General features: G+C 41.7%; 1 protein-coding gene across 5 annotated transcripts in view; it reads left to right on the forward strand.

Moving 5' to 3' along the window:
• Window positions 1-24537, forward strand: part of IQGAP2 (IQ motif containing GTPase activating protein 2) — a 311257-nt gene that overhangs the window by 140393 nt on the left and 146327 nt on the right. For 4 of the 5 annotated variants that reach the window (XM_031666244.1, XM_031666249.1, XM_031666245.1 and 1 more), the window contains exon 3: window positions 22084-22240. In XM_031666244.1, coding sequence (XP_031522104.1) covers window positions 22084-22240 — 157 coding nt within the window. Of the gene's footprint in view, window positions 1-8429; window positions 8468-22083; window positions 22241-24537 lie in introns of those variants that run through there. The other variant, XM_031666248.1, reaches the window with a different exon arrangement.

Genomic DNA, 24537 nt, shown 5'->3' on the forward strand with positions numbered 1-24537 from the left:
CCTCGTTTGTGAGCAGCCTATGCAGAGGACAGCAATGTCCCCCTTTGGTATTGCTGGGTGTTCATGCCCCATCTGGCTTCAACTCCTCCTTCTAGTGAGTGTCCCTGTGCTTGGCCCATCAGCTGCCTGGCAGCCCAAGGGCTCCTGCCCCTGTGACCTCAACACTCCTTCAAAAGGAACTGTGTGAGTTACTGCAGTCCTCTCTGTCTGTCCAGGGGTTGTAGGGAACTGAAGTGGAGCAGAAATATTCCAGTCTTCTTTCCTGGAACATTCCCTTGAGGCTCTGCTTGCATGTGGCTCCCGCAGTGGGCCTGCCACTCCCAAATCTCTGGCTCAAAAATGGGTACCAGTCTCATGCTCATGGGTGTGCCCCCACTCCAGGGACTGGATGCCAAGTTCCCCCTACCCCCTGACATGCTCCATTCTGCTGCAGTGCCAGCCTGGAAGGGAGTGGGGAACTGTGAAGTCTTCAGCTCAGCCAGCAATCAGATTAGGAACAAGATGCTCATCTCTCCTCCTTGCAGGTACCCTAGCCTCTCCTAGTGATTCTCTTGGAAGCCCCCAACCCCTAACTGGTTGGGGAAGCAGACAGTAACCTGCACTAGAAACTTGCCCTCCCTATAAAGCCAACATCAACCTTTCTCCCTTTCCTTGCATGGGAAGAGGGGCTGTGGTCAGGTAGTAAGACTGGTCCTCTGACCTCCCGGGGAAGCCGTAGGGGGCAGCGTCTGACCCTACTTGTTTATGGCTTTCTAAGTAGGGTACTTAGCCCTGTTGTGCTCAGCTTTGGCCTTGGTTGTATTCTAAGAAAATGGGAAACAGCCTACTTAATAATATCTTCTTTAAGTTAGTAATATTCTCTTTCTGTACCAACCCTTCATGTAGTGCCCAGGATGTTCTTCCTGTGCATCCTTTCCTGCAGTAGCAGAGGGAGGGCAGGACCATGCTAATATTTACTGGCATTTGTGTCAGATTCGATCAGTAGGCTTAAAATGTATTTTACCTTGGAAAGGTGTGGTAGGGGTCTCCATGGACATCATTTTAATTAGCTGTAGGAATTGGAGGTTCAAAGCTCCCCAAGTTTTCTTCAGCTTCCCCCTCCTGACTCTATGCCAGTGACTTAGAAGTATAAAGGTGTGTTCTCTTGGATGGATTGTTTGACTTGCTGCTTCCTCTTCATAGTCACCTAAGAAATGGACAGTCAAAATAAATGGAAAGTCTTACTTTAAATAGCAGAGTTGATGATTAGGTTCAGGTAAGCTACTTCATTGTTCATGCATTAAGCAGATACAAGAAAGAAAAAGGAAACCACTGGGAGGGTATGAGTGAAATGGCTAGCTCTTTTTGGGAAAAGTTAATCTGGTGGCAGAGTATGGAAACTAGATCATCCAGGGGAGGAGGAGATGGAGGTGTGGAGCGCTAGATTATAGGTCAGTGTTCAGACCAGAGGTCAAAGGGCCTGACCATGGTAAGTGGTAGTGGGAATGGGAAGGAGGGGATGAAATGGGAGAGAGGCACAGAGTTGCTGGCAGCCAACAGCACACTGGGATGAGAACAGGGAATGACTTTACAGCGTCAACCTGGGATCCATGAAAGGAGAGGGTACCATGAACAGAAGTAAGAAGAGAAGACCAATTTGAGCCTGCAGAACATCAGGGCTACTCTTAGCCTATAGTGCCTTTTCAAGAAGGAAAAGATGTTCCCTCCTCCAGGCACAGGACCTGGCCTGTAGCACACAGGCTGGCCCCCGGACTAGGTTCTGGTGTACAGTGTGCCACCTACACAACCATACATGATAGCCCTGGGGAAGATTCCTGTAGAGCAGCAAGGTTCCCAGGAAGTAATAAGGTCCTAACACTTCATCAAGGGCATAGCCAGACTCTAATGTCTAATGAGTGATAGTGCTTATTTCTGTATTGATTGCAGAAAAAGCCATCATGTAAGAAAGGCACCTCCTTTTGAAAGACACCTATCTTCTCCACACATATCACAGCTTTTCTTTTTTTTATCATGATGAAATATATATAATGTAAAATTTACCATTCTAACCATTTTTAAATGTACAATCTAGAGGCATTAAGTACATTTACAACATTGTGCAACGTCACCATTCTCCATTTCCAGAAATTTTTATCTTGCAAAGCTGAAACTTTGTATCTATTGAAAATAATTCCCTATTCCCCCTCCTCCTAGCCCCCGGTAACCTCTATTCTACTTTCTGCCTCTGTGATCTGCCTACTTTAGGTACCTCATATAAGTGGAATTATAGAATATATGTGTCCTTTGGTGCTTGTCTGGCTTTTTTACTTAGTGTCATGTCTTCAAGTTTCATTCATGTGGCGTTTATCAGAATTTTATTCCTTTTCATGGCCGAGTAATTTTGTGTTGTATGGATATATACCACATTTCGTTTATTCATCTGTTGATGGGCACTTGAGTTGCTTCCATGTTTTGGTGACCATGACTGATGCTGCAATTAATATGGGGTGCAAGTGTATATTTGAGTCTTTGCTTCTAATTCTTTGGGGATATTATAATACCTATACTGGATCACAAAGTAATTCTACGTTTCACTTTTTGAGGAGCCACCAAACTGTTTTCCGCAGTGGCTGCCCCATCTTACATTCCCACTAACAGTTCACAAGTGTTTCAATTTCTATTTCTCATCATCCTCACCATCATTTGTTATTTTTTGTTTCTTTAAAACCAGTAGCCATCTTAATAAAGTAATATTGCCTTATGGTTTGATGTGCGTTTCCCTGATATCCCAGTTCTACTTTTATATAGCTGCTTATCATTAAGAAAGCTCTATTTTTCAAGAATGCTGGAAAGAGCAACTTCTCCCCTACAAACTCATAACCCACCTTCACCTATGTGAGAACATACAGAGCATAGTTTCACCTCCTTTGAAATACTGTAATAAGAGTTTTAGATGTGATTGATTCAACGTGCAGAATGTTTATTTTTCGTGCGTGTGTGTGTGTGTGTGTGTGTTTGAGATAGTGTCTTGCTCTGTCACCCAGACTAGCACAAAGTGATGCAACCACAGCTCACTGAAACCTCACCCTCCTGGGCTGCAGCAATGCTCCCACCACAGCCCTCTAAGTAGGTGGGACTACAGGCATGCAACACCATGCCCTGCTAATTAAAAAAAAAAATTATAGAGATGGTGTCACACTGCTGGGCACAAATAGTCCTCCTGCCTTGGCCTCCCAAAGTGTTGGGATTACAGGTATGGGCTACTGTGCCTGGCCACTACTTTTCAGTTAGTTGTGAGCATTTAAAAATCAGAAGAACTCATAAAAAATCTGAATCTTCCACTTTTTAGGAAATCCCAAAGCTCAGGCCCTTGTGGTCCACATTTTCACAAGTAGCTGTGAGCTAGAGCCAAGTTGCTTACAACCCCCACCCAGCCAGCTTTGTTCCTTACCAGTACCGGCCTCACCCCTGCAGGTACCTGTTTCCAAGCCCTGTTACAGTGGATTTTCTGAGGCTAAAGTTAGTTTGGATTTATTCCAACTTATATAAATAATTGAGGTGATTAGATATGACTAATACTTCTGTTCTACCTAGCTACTTAATACCTCCACTGACACTTCCTTGCCTGATAAAATCTGAAATCTCCTCATTTATCCTTGCATCCCTTGAGCCCCTTGAGGGACGGGTCTTATCAACAGATTGGTTTCTACTGGTTAAAAGTTGCTTTAAATCTGTTTCCTCATACCTGGAACAATTGGATATCATGTTTTGCATCTGCCCATCAGGTAGATACACCCTTTTAGCTCTACCACATTCTAACATAGAGTGGCTCCTCTGTTATTGCTACCTAATTGTAGGCCTCTGCTTGCTAGTTGTGTCCACTGTTTATGTTATAGAGAAATCTTTTCACATATACAAGGACTTTATATCTGTGTGTGTGCTCATTCATTTAATAGCCTTTGTATGTCCTAGAGTTAAGGCATAAGAAATACAAATGTTTCATGTCTGTGGTCAGGAAATACAGTTAGCAGTGGCTGTAGCTGTTTAGATTGTGACGATGATAATTGGCCGCTTCAGATCCTGTGTCTTACAGATAATCAGTACTGGAAGGTGTAGGGTGAGGCTGCGTCACAGCCATGAAATGGAGGCATTGTGAAACCCAAGCCGGCCCAGAACACCCTCGCAGCATGATTTGTTATTGCACAGGGCTGGCTGTACTGCTGCTCAAGCCATATTTCCTGAAACTTAAGAAGGCCAGAGTGGAATAGAGTTCTCTTATAACCAGCTCCTCTTCCCTCAAACCTTCGCATGACACCCCTTGTGGTTTTCAGCCCGTCTCTCTGTGTGGTCACTAATGACTTCATTAAAGGTGAAGCGTTTCAGTGATCAAGAGCCAGTGCTGGATGGTGGTCAGAGGGATGTAAATGTGCAAGTGGGCCTCGGAGCCTGGGTGGACCAGCCTCCTCGCCTCCGCGCTCAGGCGTCTCGCCCTCTGGCGTCTCGCCCTCCGGCATGTTTCTCTGAGGAGCTGCTGATCATTTGCCCAGATGATGGAGCTGGGAACCTCGTTGTCACCAAGTCAGTCCTGATGATTTGTGCTTCCTGTCAGGGAAATCCATGGTGCATGTGTTTATCTTCCGCTTCTCAGCCAGTTTCTTTCTGCATCTATCAGTCTCTTCTTATCTGTCTTCTTTTTCCTAACTGGGCATAGTAGTCAGTTGTGAGTTTGGACTTGTATTTTCTTATTTTGTAACAGTTTGTTTTCCGGCTTCATCTTGCCCCTCCGTCCTAAAAGCTCCACTTGTCTTTTATTTCTCAAGGTAGGTGGGACGAGTTTGGATTTTTTTTTTTTTTTTTTTTTTTTTTTTTTTTTTTTTTGGTTAGGTTGATTTACATTTCCCCCCATTAGGGTGTGCCATGGAAAGAAGTTTTCTCCATTTCTGATGTCTATGTCAATACAGAACAATAATGAAATTGTTAGGCAAGTGAAATGGTACTTAATGATCTGTCTGGAAACTCCTAGGCACCTGCAAGGCTTTCTGAGTGAGAATTCACTGTGGGTAGCAGTTCACATGCCCCACTCCTGAACATGTGTAGGAATGGGTCCCCGTAGGCATCACTTTCTAGCCAGTCCAAAGCCACGCTCCCCTGGCGGCCCGTCGTCATCTTCCTGCTCCCATAGGCACGGCACCCCAGATGTCTGCTGATCTGACCAAAAAGCTGGCAGACAGGAAATAAACTGACTTCTAAGATAAGAACCTTCATTTGAAACAATTTTTAACATGCCTTCTTTGTCAAGGAGTAAAGACCCTGAATCCCCCAGGGGTTCCTACAGCCCATGAAGGTTCACAAGAGAGTCTACAATCCTCAGAGCCAAGAAGCACTGAGACACAAGAACAGGGCCACTTGACAGAGATAGCAGTTCCCAGCCGACTTGGGTCCTAGGAGGATATTCTGGGTGGCAGGGCTCTAATTGATTATTAACCTACATATAAAATCAAGGACTTATAGCCAAGCACAGCAGCGAATGCTGCCACCTTGTGAGCTGCCTGTGGTTGTGCTGGGTAGAGATGGATCTAGCTAAGGCAAACCAGGATGTAGCTTGGAGAGAACTTGGTCAGATTTTTATTGCTTCTGGTATAGTTGGAACACTTTACTTCTTAAGTCTACTGTGTAATGTATGTATACAGAGTGAGTGGTTGCTTAATTAAGTGCTCTAATTTTTTTTTTGGTCATATATACACGTGGTACAAAATTTAAAAGGCCCAAAGGAGGGGACAGTGAAAATTGTATCTTCCTCTCATCCAGTTCCCCTTCCCAGAGGTAAACACTATTGCCAGTTTCTTTTGTAGCCTAGTGGGAATAATTTCTGAATAGTTATCTATAGTTTATAGATAACTGTATAGAGATAGAACTATATGTAGTTGTATACAGTATGTATGTATTTATATACAATACATATATACATATCTATAGCATATATGTAGTTATATACAGTATATATGTATATACATACAGTACATATATACATATGTAGTTATATACAGTACATATATACGTATCTACAGTTTTCTTCTATATTGCTATCTCTACATATACATACATATATACACATAAATATATATAACTATACAATTGTTATACTGTTGTGTAACATGGATGTGTATACAGTAGCAATATGATTAAATATTTCTCATTAATGATGATTTCCTGCAGCCTTTCAAACTTGTTAAACAGAAGGAAAATTAGAAATGGACTGAACAGAAGTGGCATCATAAAAGGCAGCTACTCTTTGGGAGCAAGGGGCATTGCCGTGGAGAGGAAATGTGTGGTGGTCTGAAATTGCACCAGTTTACGGTACAATCTTAAAACCATGCCTAGCCTTGCTGAAGGACCTCGGGGCAAACGTTAAGCTGACCACTCTCTTTAGGTCATGGTACAGTATCTCTGGGCACATGGTGGGCGCTGGTTTGTGCTGGACCCCTAAAAGTTATTTCCTTTTATCCCTGGTTCCCTCCCTCCCATAGGCAACATTCTGATATGTATACAATGTATCATTTAGATTTGTGTGTATTCTTGCAATGTATCTTGTTTTGTGTGTAAGTATTTTTAATTTATGCAAATGGTATATCTACCTCATTCTGTTCCTTAGTTTTTTTTTTACTAGGCTTTGAATGTTCCATCCATTTTGCTAGGTGTGAATCTACTTCATTGCTGCCTGTCTTTGTAGGGCCAAACTGAGATTTGGAAAATAGTTGAAGCAATTGTGGTGACTTTTTACCCAGGTTTTTTCTCATGTTGACACACATGACAAAAAGTGCATGTACTTTTGTGTTACTGTTTTACTCACTTTACTATGTCAACTTTCCTCCATTTTGCTAATCTGCCATAAATATTAATGGCTGTATAGTATTCCATTTATATAATGAGTTATCACTTCACACTCTCTCCTGTCATCAGACAACTAAGTTTTTTATTTTTTAACATCATTGTGGTTACGTGCATATCATTGGTCTTTATTGATTTTCTTTTTCTTTAGCCAGAATAGATGCCCAATAGGGGATTATTGAGCCAGAGAAAATTCTCCTACGGCCTGTGATGGAAGTGGCCACACTCTACCTCTTGCTTTATTCCCAGAAATGAACACAGGTTTCTATATCTATTTAATACACCCCTTTTTGGCCGGGTATGGTGGCTCACACCTGTAATCCCAGCACTTCAGGAGGCCGAAGTGGGCAGATCACTTGAGGTCAGGAGTTCAAGACCAGCCTAGCTAATATGGTGAAACCCCATCTCTACTAAAAATACAAAAATTGGCCAGGTGTGGTGGCATGTGCCTGTAATCTCAGCTATTCAGGAGGCTGAGGCAGAAGAATCGCTTGAACGTGGGAGGCAGAGGTTGTAGTGAGCTGAGATCACGCCACTGCACTCCAGCCTGAGTGACAGAGCGAGATTCCATTTCAAAAAAAACAACAAAACAAAATACCCTTTTTTATTTGTAGTGCATTATACTTAGAGCTGTTGCCATAGGAATTGATCTATCAAGCATCATGGTAGTCAGCAGACAAATAGGAAACTCCTGTTCTGTCGTCAGAATGAGTTGCAGAGAGTACCATCTGCTACCTGTATTGTACATCTTTCTGTTCCTCTGTCCCGCCTGGCACAAGAGCAGCATTGGTTTAATCATCAGCAGCCCTTCTGCTGTCTGTAGTCAGGATTGGCAGTAACTCATTGGTGGGTAACCCTGCCTTGGTCTTGCCACTTGCACTGAGAACTGTAACTACGGACACGCAAATCAGGAAAGAATGGTGCTTGGGATGCTCCTCCTATCTGTGCCTCAAACGTTTTCACTCAAGGGATATTTAAAAAGTTGGCTTACTGCTTATAAAGATTGTGTGTCAGTGAAGAGGAAGAGGTGGGAGTGGAGAGTGGGAGGCATTTGCAAGAACATATGTTGGATTCTTTTTTCTCTTCTTGGTGACAATGATTGATGGCATCTAGTGAGTCCCCATTTGTCACTTCCTTGGCACAGCTGGTAGTGGAGGTGGGGGAAATCAAAAAGGGCTGGACAAAGAACGTAGCTAGAGGAAGAAAGCACTGCAAATATGGTATTAACATGACATTCCTCACAGTTCAATTTTTCACTGTGCTATTACTTCACACTATCTGCTGAGAGCTATTCTCTTTTGATCCTTTAGGCTGTAGAGGAATCAGTCTGTGTAACTCTCCCTGATTCACCACCTCCAAGAAAGGGTTAACTTTGGACATAAGATACCTGTAGTTTAAGGGGAGGAAGAGAAGGAAGGAAATTGATACTGGATACAGCTTTTGCCAGTTATGTTTCTTATATGTCGAAATATGGCCTGGCTTCAGCTATGGCATTCTCTTGGTGTTCTGGAATGTCCATTATTTAACAATTCCATATTGAATACTTGCTTGGGGCTTAGAAGAGGGAAGTCAAGTGTAGGAAGGAGTTGTGGCAATTTAAGTAAGTTTACAATGATCTTATTAAGCTCGTTGCTTTCATTTTCCTGCCTACGTTGGGGCAAAGACATGTTTAAAAGTGCAAGAACAGTGATTATTTTGTGGTTAGAGCATGTGCACAGTGTAGACAAACCCAGGAAGGAGAATCTGCTTCATCAAGTCTTAAGTTGTTATTTAGACCAAAATGTATGCGTAAGCCTCAGATGAGTGTTGATGTGCCAGGAAACTTCTGCTGAGTACTTTCGGTTCTCTCTTCTTTACTTTTCCTCTGCACCCCAGCTCGTGGTTATTTGGTAAAACTGAAGGTGCTTTGCACTGCAAACAGACATGACAGCTCAGTCTCCCCTGTAGCAAGTTCTAGGGAAGGCAGGTTGACAGAGTCCCGTTTTTGAGCTCAGTTCTCCAAGGCCCTTTGGTCAGCTTATTTTCCTACAGGGTGTCACGTCCCACAGTAGTCTCCACCTAGAAGACATTGGATCTCCTATGTTCAGGTCAGTGTGGCCAGGCTGCTCTGTGGAGAACAGTGTGATAAATCCTTGGTAGCATTACACTTTAAACTGGTGCCCATTTGCCTACCTCCTTTTAATTTCATTTTGTTAACAATTGTTTCCTGAGGACCTGTTGCATGCTGGGTACTTTTTCCCTAGGTGATTTCACATTTAGCATCTGCTTTCATTCTCATGACTTATCTGTGAGGTAGTGTGTATTGTACCCAATTTTCTGATAGAGGAAATTGTGGCCCAGAGAGATTGTTGTACCGCAAGGTAATAAAGATGAATACAGTTGCAGAACCAAGTTTGAAGCCTGATTTTTGGGGATCTGAGGTCCAGTGAACACAGCTGTACCCCCACAGATGCTTCTGAAAGTGACCGCAGTCTCTTCAGCCAGTCCTAAAGAGTATATTCACCTTCATCTTGTCTTAAAGCACAGGCATACCTGGCTTTGCAAAAGCATAGTTTATGAAGATCTGAATTGGCTCATTTTAGCTTTAGAAAAGGTTTCGCCTAAGGCTTCTGCTTAAGAAGAGAACATTCCTAGGAAGTGAGCTTAAGCCCTGTTCACCCTATTGATCTTAAATGATTTGTCAGAGCAGAGTGGCTGAGAGATGTCCTGTAGAGGTGACAACCTGAATTTAAATCCCAGCCCAGCTGCTTACTAGCTGTGTAATCTTGAGCAAATTACTTAACTCTCTGAGCCTTTTCTTCCTTCTCTATTAAAGGGGAGTGATATCAATCTCATCAGGTTAGTGTGAGAATACATTCATATAAGTGCCAAGTACCTGCTAAGTGCTAGCCTATGTGCTAAGTAAATGTGAGCTGTAATTGTTTGCCATTGGCATTATCAGTAGAGTGGGAGTCTCATTATAGCAGAAACCCGCCTCTCCTGAACATATGTAAATATTTACATAGCCCCTACTAAATGCCATTTAAGACTGTATTTGGTGTAAGGCAATAGGATGTGTTTAGCAGGAGGAGTGGATTTGTTCAGGGGGTGCAACAGACTGGGACGGGAGAAGAAAGCATGTTTGATAGTCAAAATGCTGGCATACTTCCTGCACAAGGAAGTCTATATGGCTAAACAAATAGTGCCGAAGGTCAGGTGTGAACAGTGAATTACATTGGCAGGTATGAACTAAACAAATAGTGCCGAAGGTCAGGTGTGAACAGTGAATTACATTGGCAGTCAGGCAGGGGGATGGTCTGGGATATGGTGGTGAGCAGTAAAAACTACAATAGCTACCATGAACGGTACCTACTATATGCCAGGCACTGTTCTAGTGCTTTTCTCCTATTAACTCATAACAGCCTTTGGAAGCAGTTCTATTATTATCCCATTTTATAGATCAGGAAACAGACTCAGATTAATTCAGTTACCCAAGGGGCACGTAACTGGTAAGTGGCAGAGCTTTGGTTCAGACTCAGGCATCGAACTCTGGAGTGTGTGCTTTCAACCATTGTGTTAGATGCCTCTCAAGATAGGTAAGGTCCTTGCTATCGTAGAATTTACAGTCTAACTGGGTGAGCCAGTCAAACTAATAAGTATTAATATCTAGTCTGCCAGGTAGTAATAAATGTAGTGAAGAGAAAATTGGGTGAGGAATTTTAGAGGATGATGGGAGCTGATGTTTTAGCTAGTGTATTTGTTTGTTCAGGCTGCCATAAACAAAATACCACAGATTGGGAGGCTTAAACAACAGAAATTTACTTTCTCAGTTTTGGAGGCTGGAAATCCAAGAGCAAGGTGTCAACATGTTTGGTTTCTTCTGAGGCCTCTGTCTTTGGCTTTGCAGATGGCCCTTTCACTATGTCCTTCTGTCTTCCCTCTGTTGAGCATGCAGCCCTGGGAGCTCTCTGCGCCCTAAGCACCTTTTCTTATAAGGACAGCAGCCTGGCTTAATCACCTCGTTTTAACTTAACCATCTCTTTAAAGGCCCTGTCTTCAAATACAGTCTCATTTTGAAGTATTAGGGGTTAGGACTTCAACATATAAATTTGGGGAGGGGAACACAGTTCTGCCCATAACACTCTGCCCTCTGCACCATCAAAATTCATGTCCTCCTCACAGCAAAATACATTCACCTGCATTCAACAGCCTAAGCCTTAACCCATTCTACTGTCAATTCTAAGTCCCAAATCTCATCTAAATATCATCTACCTCAAGGTGGGTGAGACTCAAGATACATGATTTGTCTTGCGGCAAAAATTCTTCTCCAGCTGTGAACCTGTGAAACCAGACAAATTATTTGATTCCAAAATACAATGATGGGGACAGGCTTAGGATGGACATTCCCATTCCAAAAGGGGAACTTGGAAGGAAGAAAAAAGGGTCATGGGTCCAAAGCAAATCCAAGACCTAACTGGGCAAATTATGTTCGATTTTAAGGCCTGAGAATAATTCTTTTTACATGATGATCTGTCCTCCAGACCCATTGGGCTGGCAGAATTTCTTCAAGGCCCCAGGTGGTAGCCTTGCTTTTGAGGCCTTGGACAATGACAGCCTGACTCACTGACACTGAGACAGAGACAGCCTCCCCCTTTGAAATGGAAGAGACACTTCCTCGCCCCCTAGGCCTGAACACTTTCAGTGTGGGGTGAGAGTAGCAGCTTTAGGGACCATTCTTCCTTTTTCTTGAAGGATAATACATGCTCACACCCAGAGCCAGATAGATCTATTGTCCCATCCTGTAGCATCTCAGAAGCCTAGTGCTGTTGTGTCCTGTCTCTGTCCCCTTTAGTCCAAGTCAGCAGTGTTTCTGCTGCTGGTAGAACCCCATCTCTATTCCTGCCTTCTGTTGAGATGACTGATTAGATCTGTGAGTCCCACTGTCACTCTTTAGGGAGCGATTGTTCAGTCACACCGTTGGTGCCCTCTCTAGAACACATTCTCATTTTCTTGCAATATGGATAAGCTGAGAATTTTCCAGATCTTTAAGTTCTGGTTTGTTTAGCCTAACAATTTTTTCTTTAATTTCTCTCACTTCTCTCGCACTTTGCTAGAAGCAGGTAAGGAGAAAGGAAAGTGGCAAGGAAAGCACAGCAGGCTTTCAACACTTGGCTTAGAAATCTCAGCAGAATATCCAAGGTTGTCACTTACAAGCTCTACCTTCCACAAAACACAAAAACGCAATTCAGCGACGTTCTTGGCCATTTTATAACAAGGATTGCCTTTTCTTCAGTGTCTAACAATACATTCTCATTTCTGTCTAAAATCTCACTAGAATCACCTTTCATGTCCGTATTTCTAGCAATAGTCTCTCTTAGCATCTGAGTCAGCGTTCATTGCAACACAGTTTGGGGAATCTTGCCAAACTCAACAGATTATACTATATCATCGCCCCCTGAAAGAGAAGAGTGAGACGTAAGTCCTCTGAAGTCTCCTCCACTCCTACTAGATCTTGAAGTCATATGTTGATTCTTCTCATGGTATTGTGTGCCTGTGTTTTAAGGAAAATAGCATTCTTAAAGCAAAGCAAAAATTTTACTAAATTAAAAAAATTAGCCTTTCATGTCACTTTCTTAGAGTGAACCAAGTAAGTTTTGTATGAGAGAAGGATGGGGGCCCATAGATGCACACCTCAGTTTTGCAGGGTAGGTTCCTACAGCCACGTCCCCCTGAGCTAATAAGGCTAATGGAATCATGGTGGCAGTTTTGCACTGGCCTCCAGCTGATGAAAAGTTTTGCCATGAGAACTTAACTTAGTCCTTCTGATGCTTTTACTGCCTGTTGACACAGAAGGTGAAAAATGACCAACTATGCTATACATAAAAACAAAGGCCACATATTCTTATATTCTTTTAGAATATGTCTTATATGCTGATTTTTAAAATATTAGGGGAAAAATTGACTTGTGATACTTGGAAGTTCGTAGAACAGGGCACTGCATTAAAACAGGGTTTATGCAGATAAAACACACTTTTCTGTTCTTGGCCAGCAGTTCTACTGTCAGAATACTTATTCCATACAGCACTGTATGATACAGACCAAGATTTATAGTTGGTGATTTCCTGAATAACAACTCAGATAGCAAATGCCTCCACAAAACAACTTTCATATGTTCTGCAAGGCACAAAGTAGTATAAAAGAAAGGATTGTTTGTTCCCAGATTTTTGTGGGGTGGTTTCTGTTTTTTCTTTTTCTTTTCTTTTTTTTTTTTTTTTTTTTTTTTGTCTCCCACAAGACAGAATTTTTCTTCTTGCCCTAAAATTTGAAAGATTTCTCCTTTCTCTCCCCTTCTTCCACAAGTAGTGCCACCCTAAAAAGGAAGATGAGGTTCTCTAGCAACCCTTAAGTTGCTCATAAGAAATAGCTTCAACTTTTGCTTTGGGGCAAGACATTCACATATTGGGGTTGTGGGCCAATAAAACTAGTCAACAGAAGGAATGAGGAAGAAGCAGTGAATGTAAGGACAGTATTAGGGAGGAAGGGGGAATATTCTGGTTTTCATTTCTGTAGATTTTTAGGCCAAATTTGAAGACAGGCTCTTGAAGACACATGAGGTATCTCTAACTTGATTTTATGTATGCACACTTTATGTACTATCTGTACATAAGTCATAGACATATAGATTGGACTAGAATTGAGAGTTCAGAAATGAACTCACTTATACAGTCAATTTTCAATAAAGGTGCCAAGACAGTTCAACAAAGGTAGTCTTTTCTTTTCTTTTTTTTTTTTTTTATTATACTTTAAGTTCTAGGGTACATGTGCACAACATGCAGGTTTGTTACATATATATACATGTGCCATGTTGGTGTGCTGTACCCATTAACTCGTCAGGTAGTCTTTTCAATAAGTGGTGCTGGGACAACTGGGTAGGCACATGCGAAACAATGAAGTTAGACTCTCACCTCACACCATATACAAAAAGTAGTTCAAAATGGACCAAAGACCTAAACTAAGAGATAAAAGAGAAGAAAACATAGGCATAAATATGTAACATATAAAACACCAAAAATATAAACAACAAAAGAAGAAATAGATGAATGAGACTTCATCAAAATAAAAACATTTTTGCTTCAAATAACACCATTAAAAAAGTGAAAAGACAGCCCACAGAATGGAGGAAACACTTTCAAATCATATATCAAATAAGAATCTTGTATACTGAATATGTAAGGAACTCTTAAAAATAAGAAGACAAATAATTCAACTAAAACATGAGCGATAGATTTGAAAGACATTTCTCCAAAAGTATATAAATGGGCTATATGCATATAAAAAGAAGCTGAATATCATTAGCCATCAGGGAAATGAAAATCAAAACCATAATGAGATGCCACTTTGCATCCACTAGAATGGCTGTAATCAAAACGACAGAAGAGTATTGGCAAGGATGTGAAGAAATTGAAATCCTCATATACTGCTGGTGGGAAGGGGAAATGGTACAGCTGTTTTGGAAAACGGTCTGGAAGTCCTAAAAAGATTAAACATAGAGTCACCATATGACCCAACAATTCTACTCTTGGGTATATACCCAAGGGAAATGAGAACATACGTCAATGCAAAAACTAGTTCACAAGTGTTTATAGCAGTATCATTCACAATAGTCAAAAAGTTGTGGGGGGGGGGGGGCGGGAATAACATGTCCAAAAACTGATGAATAAATAAATAAATGTGACATATCCATACAATGAAATATTATTCAAGAAAAAAATATGAAGTCCAGATGAACATGGATAAACCTTGAAAACATTATGCTAAGTGAAAGGTCACAAAAGGCCACATATTGTATGAGTCTATTTACATTTACAGGAAATGTTCAGAATAGGCAAATCTAAAGACAGTAGATTAGTGGGTTAGGGGCTTGGGGGTAAATGGAGAGTGACTGTTTATGGATATAAGGTTTCTTTTTTGGTGTAAGGAAGATGTTCTAAAATTGATAATGATGATGGTCTTTCAACTCAGTGAATATACTAAAAACCATTGCATTCCACGTGTTAAACGGGTGAGTGTATGATGTGTGGATTATATCTCAATAAAGATGTTAAGCCACACACAGTCATATTACATAATTACACAGTTATATTGAATTCCATTATAATTTTAGATTTATGGACTAACACTGAATACTCAGAGTATTAAGCGACCTGTTCCAGTGCATATAGCTGGTGATCACAGAGCCAGACTTCCTGAACATCAGGCTAGTTGTCCCTCCGTTGTGATTGTTATAGGAAGTTTGACCCCAACATACCATACAAGTCACACTTAAAACTTGTATTGGTGTGGCCAGGTACCACTCACTTGTTCATGTAACAGATCAGCAAGCCCCTGAAACTGAGGTCAGCAATGGCAATAGCAACCTGCTCCTGTAAGGTTCAGTAGTGTAGGGTGGGGGTGAGGAGACACAAGAGCTGCTGCTGCTTTTTTTTTTTTTTTTTTTTTGAGTCGGAGTCCCGCTCTGTCGCCCAGGCTAGAGTGCAGTGCCTGGATCTCAGCTCACTGCAAGCTCCGCCTCCCGGGTTCATGCCATTCTCCTGCCTCAGCCTCCCGAGTAGCTGGGACTACAGGCGCCCGCCACCACGCCCAGTTAATTTTTTGTATTTTTAGTAGAGACGGGGTTTCACCGTGTTAGCCAGGATGGTCTCGATCTCCTGACCTCGTGATCCGCCCGTCTCGGCCTCCCAAAGTGCTGGGATTACAGGCTTGAGCCACCACGCCCGGCCTTTTTTTTTTTTTTTTTTTAACCAACAAGAATGACCTTGAAAACAAGGGGTTCTTTACCACACAATTATTCAGAATTATTCAGGAACCCTGACTGATGGAAGTTATTCTACCTTCTTCAGCCAGCAGACGGGGAGGAGAGAGAGGAGGCTTATCCATGGGAGGTTTTCCTGAGCCACCTTAGGGTGGTGCACCCCTCACACTCATTTCCCCACACCTTCTGTGGTTACAATGCCGTCACTTGGCCCCTCACAGATGCCGTGGGCCGACGAATGCAGACTCTGACCAGCAACTACTCTTAGTTGAACAATTTGGTATTGAAGCAGCTACGGTTGTCTGGGGTATATACCCTGAGGTTTGTTGTCTGTCGCATGCCAGGAAAATTTAGGACATGCCAGGAAAATTTAGGACATGCCAGGAAAATTTAGGACACATACACAAGGAGTTTAGGAGCAGAGGTTTAATAGGTAGAAGAGAAGAGGAAGAGAAACAGCTTTCTCTGTAGAGGAAGGGGTCTCCCAGCAGAAAGGACCTGCTGGTGGTGAATGCCCCGAGTTTCATAGTAGGGTTTCAAGAGCCAGTGTCTGATTTACATAGAGCTCATAGATTGGTTCAATCAGGTATGAGGTTTACATGGGGAAGGCTTGTTGCCCCACCCTAATCTTCTTATGCAAATGGGCTTTCCAGTTGATGGGGCCATCTTGTCTGCTCCTTTACCGTACAGGCGGCTGACAGAGAAGGGAAGGTGGAGCCGCCATCTTGAACATGTCTAATCCTTAGTTCTTGCCAGCATTCACCTGTGCAAGCTCCCAGCTTGCAGGCTGCTGTTCGTTAGAAAATGATTTGGGGCGGCTTTTCATTAAAAAGAAAAACCTTACCAAGGACTCCCATACCCTTGCTATCTGCCTGAGTGATTTCTTCTTAACTCCTATATCGCTATCTGTGCTTGAAGTTTTTTCCTTATACTAAAAAATCGATCCAAAGGCTAGTCAGCCCACACGATGGCTGTGCACAAGTTTAGAAGTTGCATATCGTGGCTCCTGCTTCATTGTGAGGGATTTAAATACCTTTAGAGCAATGTTAAGTACCCAGTCTGACTGGTTATTCTGTCAGCAGAGTCTGTCACCTGTCCTAGAAGAATAGTCTTGTTTGTTGCTCATATACCGGCTGATGATTGATAGGAGTTTCCGAATTGTATTTTATTGGAAGGATCTTTGAGAGCTCTAGGCCTGTGGGCCTTCCTGAGGAGGTGACTGCATTTGAATAGGCTCTAAGTTTCCTATATCCTGCCTCTGCCCTGCTACAGCACTACAAGGGGAAACCTGGACCATTTACTGTGCCTGTTGCAAGGTAGGTGACAAAGAGGGAGTTCTGAGAGAACAAACGAAGCCCCAGGAATCTACTCAACCCTGACAGTGAATGTACTATCCTCTGACCTTATACTGAAACAGTGACAACATCTGTGTCTCCAAGCCGTGGAACTCTGACCGCTACTCTGGAAGTAGCCCTGTAGTATTTTGTTACCACTTTTGTTTTACACTAGGCCTAGACTGGAGGATTCAGTTTGGTGAGTTGTGAGAAATTAAAAGTTGGAATTAGAGGAGCAGAGGCTGGCCCCTGTCAACTTATTGAGCTGGGTGGCCTTAGCCTTTTCTGAGCTTTGGAAAACCTCAGATATCACGTCAGAACATCAACAGAATCTGAGAACAACACCGGAAAATCATCAGCAAATGATAATCCCGATAGCACCTCTTCTTTATGGAACGATCATGAGAAGATTCCATGATAATCCCCATAAAGTATCAAGTCCAGATTTTGACACAAGATCGTGCTCAATAACTACTAGCTGTCATTGATAATAATAGCATCATCTTTTGACTTTCAAGGCAGAGAAAAAGAGGTATCTCCATTGATGCCTAATATTAAAAAAAGTAACACTTCGTAAATCTTTGGCAATATCTTAAAATATTTTATGATGTAACTGTGATTCTTGGAAAACTTTCTTTTTAGCAGTCAGAATCTTTCATAACCATATGTTAAGTACTTGCTTTGTGTAAACAGGTTGCCAGGCACAAAGGGATCATAAAGAGAAAGAAGAAATGGCCTTTGCCTTTGAGCAGTTCATAATGTCATAAGAATTAGCTATGGCTATATTTTAAACAGTTTATAGCTAACCTAAGTTTTTGCTATCAATGTTTTATTATTTTTTTTCTTAATTTTTTTTGAGATGGAGTCTCACTCTGTCACCCAGGCTGGAGTGCAGTGGTGTGATCTTGGCTCACTGCAACCTCCGCCTCTCAGATTCAAGCAATTCTCCTGCCTCAGCCTCCTGAGTAGCTGGGAATGCAGGCGCCCATTACCATGCCCAACTAATTTTTGTCTTTAGTAGAGATAGAGTTTTGCCATGTTGGCCAGGGTGTTCTCGAACTCCTGACCTCAAGTGATCCGCCCCTCTCGGCCTCCCAAAGTGTTGGGATTACAGGCCTGAGCCACCATGCCTGGCCTGGTATCAGTGTTTTAAACCAACTGCACATATATTCTAATATAGACAAAAATGTGATTAGCTCTTTTTAAAAACAAGCCCAACTCTAAAATATCATACTTCAGAGCTTTTATTTTTGCATCCTGCCCCTTGCTCCCAATTGTCAGCTTATCTCCCCCTACTCTTGCTACCAATTGTCAGTTTACCCCCAACCCTACCCCTCACACATATACCCCAATTACCAGGTTGTTATAAAACATTCATATATTTTTGTGTATAAGATGATTTCTTGCATTTTTCCAAGATAATTATTTGAAAATGTAATTATTTGAAAACAGATTGTGTTTTACCGTGAAATCACCTAATACCCTAATTAGTTTATTTAGCTTAAAAACTTGGTCTAGAACAGTGGCTCTTAACTTGGCCACATTTTTTTTTTTAAGGCAGCATTATTATTTATTTCTTCTTTTCAAAATTTAGCAAGTCTGTGGTATTCCTACTTCAGTTTATTTGACACAAGGCTCAAATGATATGTGAATGATATGCATGATATGTGAAAAGGAAGTTCATCATCATCACATCTTACCTGTTCCTTGTTCTTCCAGTTTCACAGCCCCTTAGAATGTTAGAGCTGGCAAGGACTTTATCAACAAATTCTTCTCATCACCAACACCCCTCCTTTAGCAGAGGAGAGAAACTGAGGCTCAGAGAGGTGAGGGGACTTGCTTACAGTCACACCACCACTATGTGACTGACTCCTGGTGCAGAACCCTCCCTTCAACCACGTGCCTCTCCCTGGCTGGTAATCTCTGTCTGTTTTTCAACTCCCTTTTCTGAGATGTCACCAAGTCCTCTTACTGTTTCCTGGAAATGTCTCTTGGTTGTCTTCCTTCCCATTTCTTCCTGGCTGATCCCATCCCTCAACACCTCACAATGGGAAAGGCCTGACAGAGGACTTGGTCTCTGAGGCATCCATTATACCAGATGAATTTTCTCTAATTACCATTGCCAGCACGTCACTCCTCTTCTTTGAGGCCGCCAGGAGCTCCCTGCTTCTTGTGGCTACAAATGTCAACACCTGTCCTTGCATGCTAGACCTTCCAGAGCCTAGCTTCACAGTGAAGGCCCAGCTTCATTGCTCTTTTCTCTCTGTGAGCCCCAAAGGCCCACTGTCTTCCTGGGTTTTCTTCGTGAGTCAGCCATGTTTCTTTTATGCCTTTAGTTTCTGTTCTCCCCAGCTTCGGGTTCTCTCCCTGCCTTTCCAGCTATAGCAGGTCCTCCAATAATGTCGTTTCATTCTATGTCATTTCTTCATAATGTTGATGAAGAAAAAGAAGGGGCCACTGTGGAGTTCGTGTGGTCTCCCAAGGTCCACGTGGGTTTTCTCTGGGCACTCGTTAGACGTGCGTGTTAGGTTAACTGACGTGGCTACATTGTCCCCACTGAGTGAGTGTGGTGGGGGTGTGTGTGTCCTCCAGTGGGAATGCATCCTGTCCAGGGTTAGTGCCCCTCACCCCGCCACCCCTGAGCTGCTGGGATAGGCTCCGGCCACCCAAGACCCTGAACTGGAATAAGAGGGTGAAGAATTATCTTACTTTTTGTATTTTTCCAGTCCCTTCATTATACTAAAAGTTTACATTAATCTTTCTTAATTGTATGTATAGCTCACATTTATTTCATTGTTTAACATTGAGGTGTTTTGGTCTTTATTTAGAAGTTTGGTGATGTTTTTGTGGCCAGAAATATGCAATAGGAACTTAATTATTTTTTAGAGACAGAGGCTTGCACTGTTGCCCAGGCTGGAATGCTGTGGCCTGACTACAACTTACTGTAGCCTCAAACTCCTGGTCTCAAGCAATCCCCCCACCTCAACCCCCTGAGTAACTGGGACCAAAGGTGCCTGGCTCTTTTTTTTTTTTTTTTTTTTAAGAGCCAGGGCCTCACTGTGCTGCCTAGCCTGGTTCAAACTCCTGGCCTCAAGCAATCCTCCCACCTCACCCTCCCAAAGTGCTGGAATTACAGGCATGAGCCATAGCGCCCAGTGTAACTCGTTTGTAGAAATTCACCTATGGTAAAATTGATTTTGTTATACATTATTTTGCTTAAATTCATAGTTTCCAGGTAGGTGAGGACTTACTGTACTCTATTCTTCGAGGCCAAGTCTAGGTTCTACCACCTTTTTAATGTTTTCCTTGATTGCTGCAGTGATAACCCAATGATTCCCCTTTACTCCCAAACTTTTTCTGATTATATCCTACCATGTAGCATTGCACATCATAGCCTGTCATATGGTTCTCTGGCTTTTCCTTAGAATTGTGTGGCCTTCTCAATTATATTGAATGCTCTTTGAAGGCAAGACTTATGTTTCTATTTTTATCATATATACTATTCCCTTCCCATCCATTGGAAATATGTTGAAAGACCCTCAGTGGATGCCTGAGACTGAAGATAGCACCAAACCTTGAATATACTGTTTTTGCATATAGATACATACCTATGCTCAGGTTTAATTTATAAAGTAGGCATAGAAAGAGATTAACGACAGTAACTAATAATAAAACAGAACAATTATAACAATTGTAACAATATATTATGATAAAAGTTCTGTGAATGTGGACTCTGTCTCTGTCTCAAAATATCTTATTGTACTGCACTTACCCTTCTTGTGATGAGGAAGGGATGGGAGTGGGACAGCATGAGATTTTATCACACTACTCAGAATGGTATGCAATTTAAAACTCATGAATTTTGTATTCCTAGAACTTTCCATTTAATATTTTCAGACCTAGTTGACCTCAAGTAACTAAAACTGCAGAAAGTAAAACCTTGGATAACGGGGGACTACTGGATTCCAATTCTATAATGCCTAATAAGTGGTCAGTAATAACCACTTATTAGGGGCTTGTTGAACTTCTAAAAGTTGTTATTCAGAGCTACAAGTGGTTCAGACATATTATAGTGTTGGCAGCTTGGGTTGGGATCAGTTGTTAATATTGGGGCACGGTGCTCTACTGTGTTTCAAGTGTTGGCAGGACCAGTGGCTATCGTGTTAGTGATCCTCTAAGGAGACTGTCTCTATAGATATGGTGCTCACGCTAATAGTTGGGTTTGTAGATCAATAGCTGGGTGACAGGGAGGCTGGGAACTGCACACCAGCATCTTGAATCTTCCAGTAGGTAATAATTACTTGAGAAAGGAATATCCTCATAACTCTGGCAGATCCTCAGCACACCATTGTGACATGTGAACTGGCCTGTCTCCTCTTCCACTGTAAGTCCTTGAGCCAGTAATGACCTTGGTGTCTTTTCTACAATACTGGCACAACATCTTAAGGTTTAATCTGATCTTTGTCTAAAATATTTTTTTCAGAACCCAGTAAGTACGGTATCTTCCAAAAAAAGAGAAGTGTGTTGTCATAAGTTCCTGGTATTGGAAAAAGGAGTCTGTATTATTTAAAGAAGCCTTGTCTGCTTACTTAATTCTGATGCCCCTTTTCCATGCCTTCCTACCTTTCCTGGTAGTCATTCCTGGACTGAGGTAACTGCAGATTTTATAGTACTTTGGACTGTGCACTCCCCAAGGCACAGCCCCTAAAAGAATTGCCTCTGCCGAAGTCTCATAAACTTGGAATTATTTTTTCTTTAATGTCAGCAGGACTAATTCCGCCCATACAAAATGGTTTGGCCTTTTCCTTCTTTGGCACAAAAAGAGACTTGGCAGAGGCTCAGATAAAGGTGAAGTTGATGAGCTCTGGCATGGGAGTGAGCTCAGCGCTTCTGGGCTTTCATTCCCCCTGTTCATCTCATGTTCGAAATCCTCATTCCATCCAGAATGTCTTCCCTTCCCACCAGTGACACCTAAAGATGTTTCAGATCCTGCTTCCTTTGTCTCCAGCACACACAGCGAAATGCTGAATGCCTTTATTTGCAGAAAGTTACCCAACTGGAGTCACTTTAATATTTTTTTAATCTTTTTAGGTGGATGGAAGTTTGCTTAGTTGAAGAATTGCCACCAACCACTGAACTGGAAGAAGGGCTCCGGAATGGAGTTTACCTTGCAAAGTTAGCCAAGTTCTTTGCCCCGAAAATGGTATCAGAGAAAAAGATCTATGATGTGGAACAAACACGTTATAAGGTAACTAAGATCTAATTGGTTTTGGCTTCCAGTTAAAAATGAAAGTTTGGTATTTCATATCCTCTCCCTTCTTTTAGTGTTTCTGTAAGGATTTTGGGGGCTGGGGGATGTCTTTGGAGCCTGTTAATAGCATTCCTGAGGCAGCAGCAGTTTTAAAAAGCAAAGTGTTTCTATTTCTGGTCTGATGCTGAGAGACTTCTGACTTATGGGGCCTCCCAGTGCCTCCCCCAATTATTCCTTCATGGAAGTCAGTTTTGACTTTATTAGTGCCAGTAAAGGTAAAAGTGGGGGCATGCTACCACTCCTTTTTTCACTTGAACTTGTGGCCCTAAAGAGTTAGGGCCAATGTGATAAAACAAGTAGGAAGGTCGAATGATCAGCCAAGCATTCTTTTCCATTTGATGCTTAAAACAAAATATGACTAACCATTTTGTGTACAACTAGTTTTAAGAATTGTTTCAGGACTAATTAGGGAAGCATCAGAAAATAAAAATCTATCATAGCCCTTTTAGAAACATCACAACAGCTGAGTGTGGTGGCTCTTGCCCATAATCCCAACACTTTTGGAGGCCAAGGTAGGAGGATTGCTTGAGCCCAGGAGTTCAAGGCTGCAGTAAGCTATGGTCACACCACTGCCCTCCAGCCTAGGTGAGAGTGAGACCCTGTTTCTAAGATAATAATAGCAAGAAGAAGAAGAAGAAAGTTCAACAATAAAAACCGCACTGTTATTTAAATTTGGAAGAAGCAGGAGAAGAAAACAAAATCAAACACCAATTTTATAGTAATAGAAATCCCGATTTTTTAGAGATACATATCAAAGTATTTAAAGATAAAGTGATACATCTAGGATTTGTTTCAAAATAATTGACGGGAAGGTAGACAGATGATAAAAAGCTGGCCATGAGTTCATAACTGTTGAGTTGATTGATGGTTACATACGAGTTCATTATACTATTCTGTCTACTTTTTTACATTTGAACTTATATATTCAAAAGGAAAAGGAAAAAGAAAAAGCAAACGCCAACCTAGAAGGCTCCTCCATTAGCAATGTATCTTCAAAACAGAGTTTTTAAATGTCTGGTGTTCTATTCTGCAATTTGTGACCTCTTGTCTGCTGCAGGTCAAGGTTTCTAAAGCTTCTTTGAAACTTGATCTTTATTTGTTTAATGCATTCAGTTCTGTATATCAATATTTTTTATCTGCAGATTTTCAAGTATTCTGAACAGTTATTTCTCTTACAGCTATATGTTGAGTATGGTTGGAAAAGGAATTATTTCCCATTTATTGCATAATTCATAGTACCCTTCACTTCTTGAGGCAAAATATATTCTTTAAATATGTACATTAAATACAGGTAGAATGTTTGAATAATCTTTAAGGTTAACAGTAGAAAAGATTACTTGTCAAATTTATTTTGAGTCTGTTTTTCTAGTCTAGTCAAAAAGGTAACCGAGCACAAGTTTTTGCTTTGAATAATGTTACAAATAAAAACGTTTACATTTTTTAAAGTAAATTTGTGTTCATGAAGTTTCACTCCAGAGTTCCAGCTCATTATAACCTTCCACAGGACTTTAATAAAACAATCACTTAGTCAGCTAAAATTAAAGTTTAGAAAATTTTTTTGAGAAATATTTTTAGAAATTCAGAGAAGCCCAGAAAAAGACCAGCTGTATCCTCTCTCCACAACATAAATATTGGTTCACATTTTACACTACATCTTGTCTTTTTTTCATGGCTTTTATTTTGGTTATAATCAAGATCTAGGTCTGTCAGTACCAACACGTATGTAGACTTGATGATAGAGTTAAAGCGTAGTTGGGGTAGGCTCCAGCTTGACTGAAAGGGAATTACAGATTTTCTTTTGGCTTTCTTGGACTGTGAGAATCAAGCTGGGAAGACAGGCCCTTAATGGAAGTGAGCCTCAGAGCAGTGTGTGAGCCAGTTCTTTTCTCTTCCTGGAATATTGTATACCTTGAATATAGGAGTGTCCTTCCAGACCAGCTCGGGGCCCTCATGGGCAGTTGCCTCATGGCAACTTAAATAGGTACCTTCTCCTCCTGGCATCAGAGATCCTATTATTTAAATGAATAGCAACTTCTCTTTAGGATGGGGACAGGAGAAATAATATTTGCAATTTCTGGTTACGGAATAAAATACTTGTGGGGCATAGGCAGGTGATGACATACATGCCCAAGTGAAACATCACAAGAGGGAGGCCACCCCTGCCCCATCAGATCCCTGGAAGGCCGGGTGGCACAGAGGTGATGCTGGGAGAGGGGCCGGAAGGAGGGAGGCAC

The sequence above is a fragment of the Papio anubis genome, chromosome 5, assembly GCF_008728515.1.
Source record: "Papio anubis isolate 15944 chromosome 5, Panubis1.0, whole genome shotgun sequence".
Taxonomy (NCBI): domain Eukaryota; kingdom Metazoa; phylum Chordata; class Mammalia; order Primates; family Cercopithecidae; genus Papio; species Papio anubis.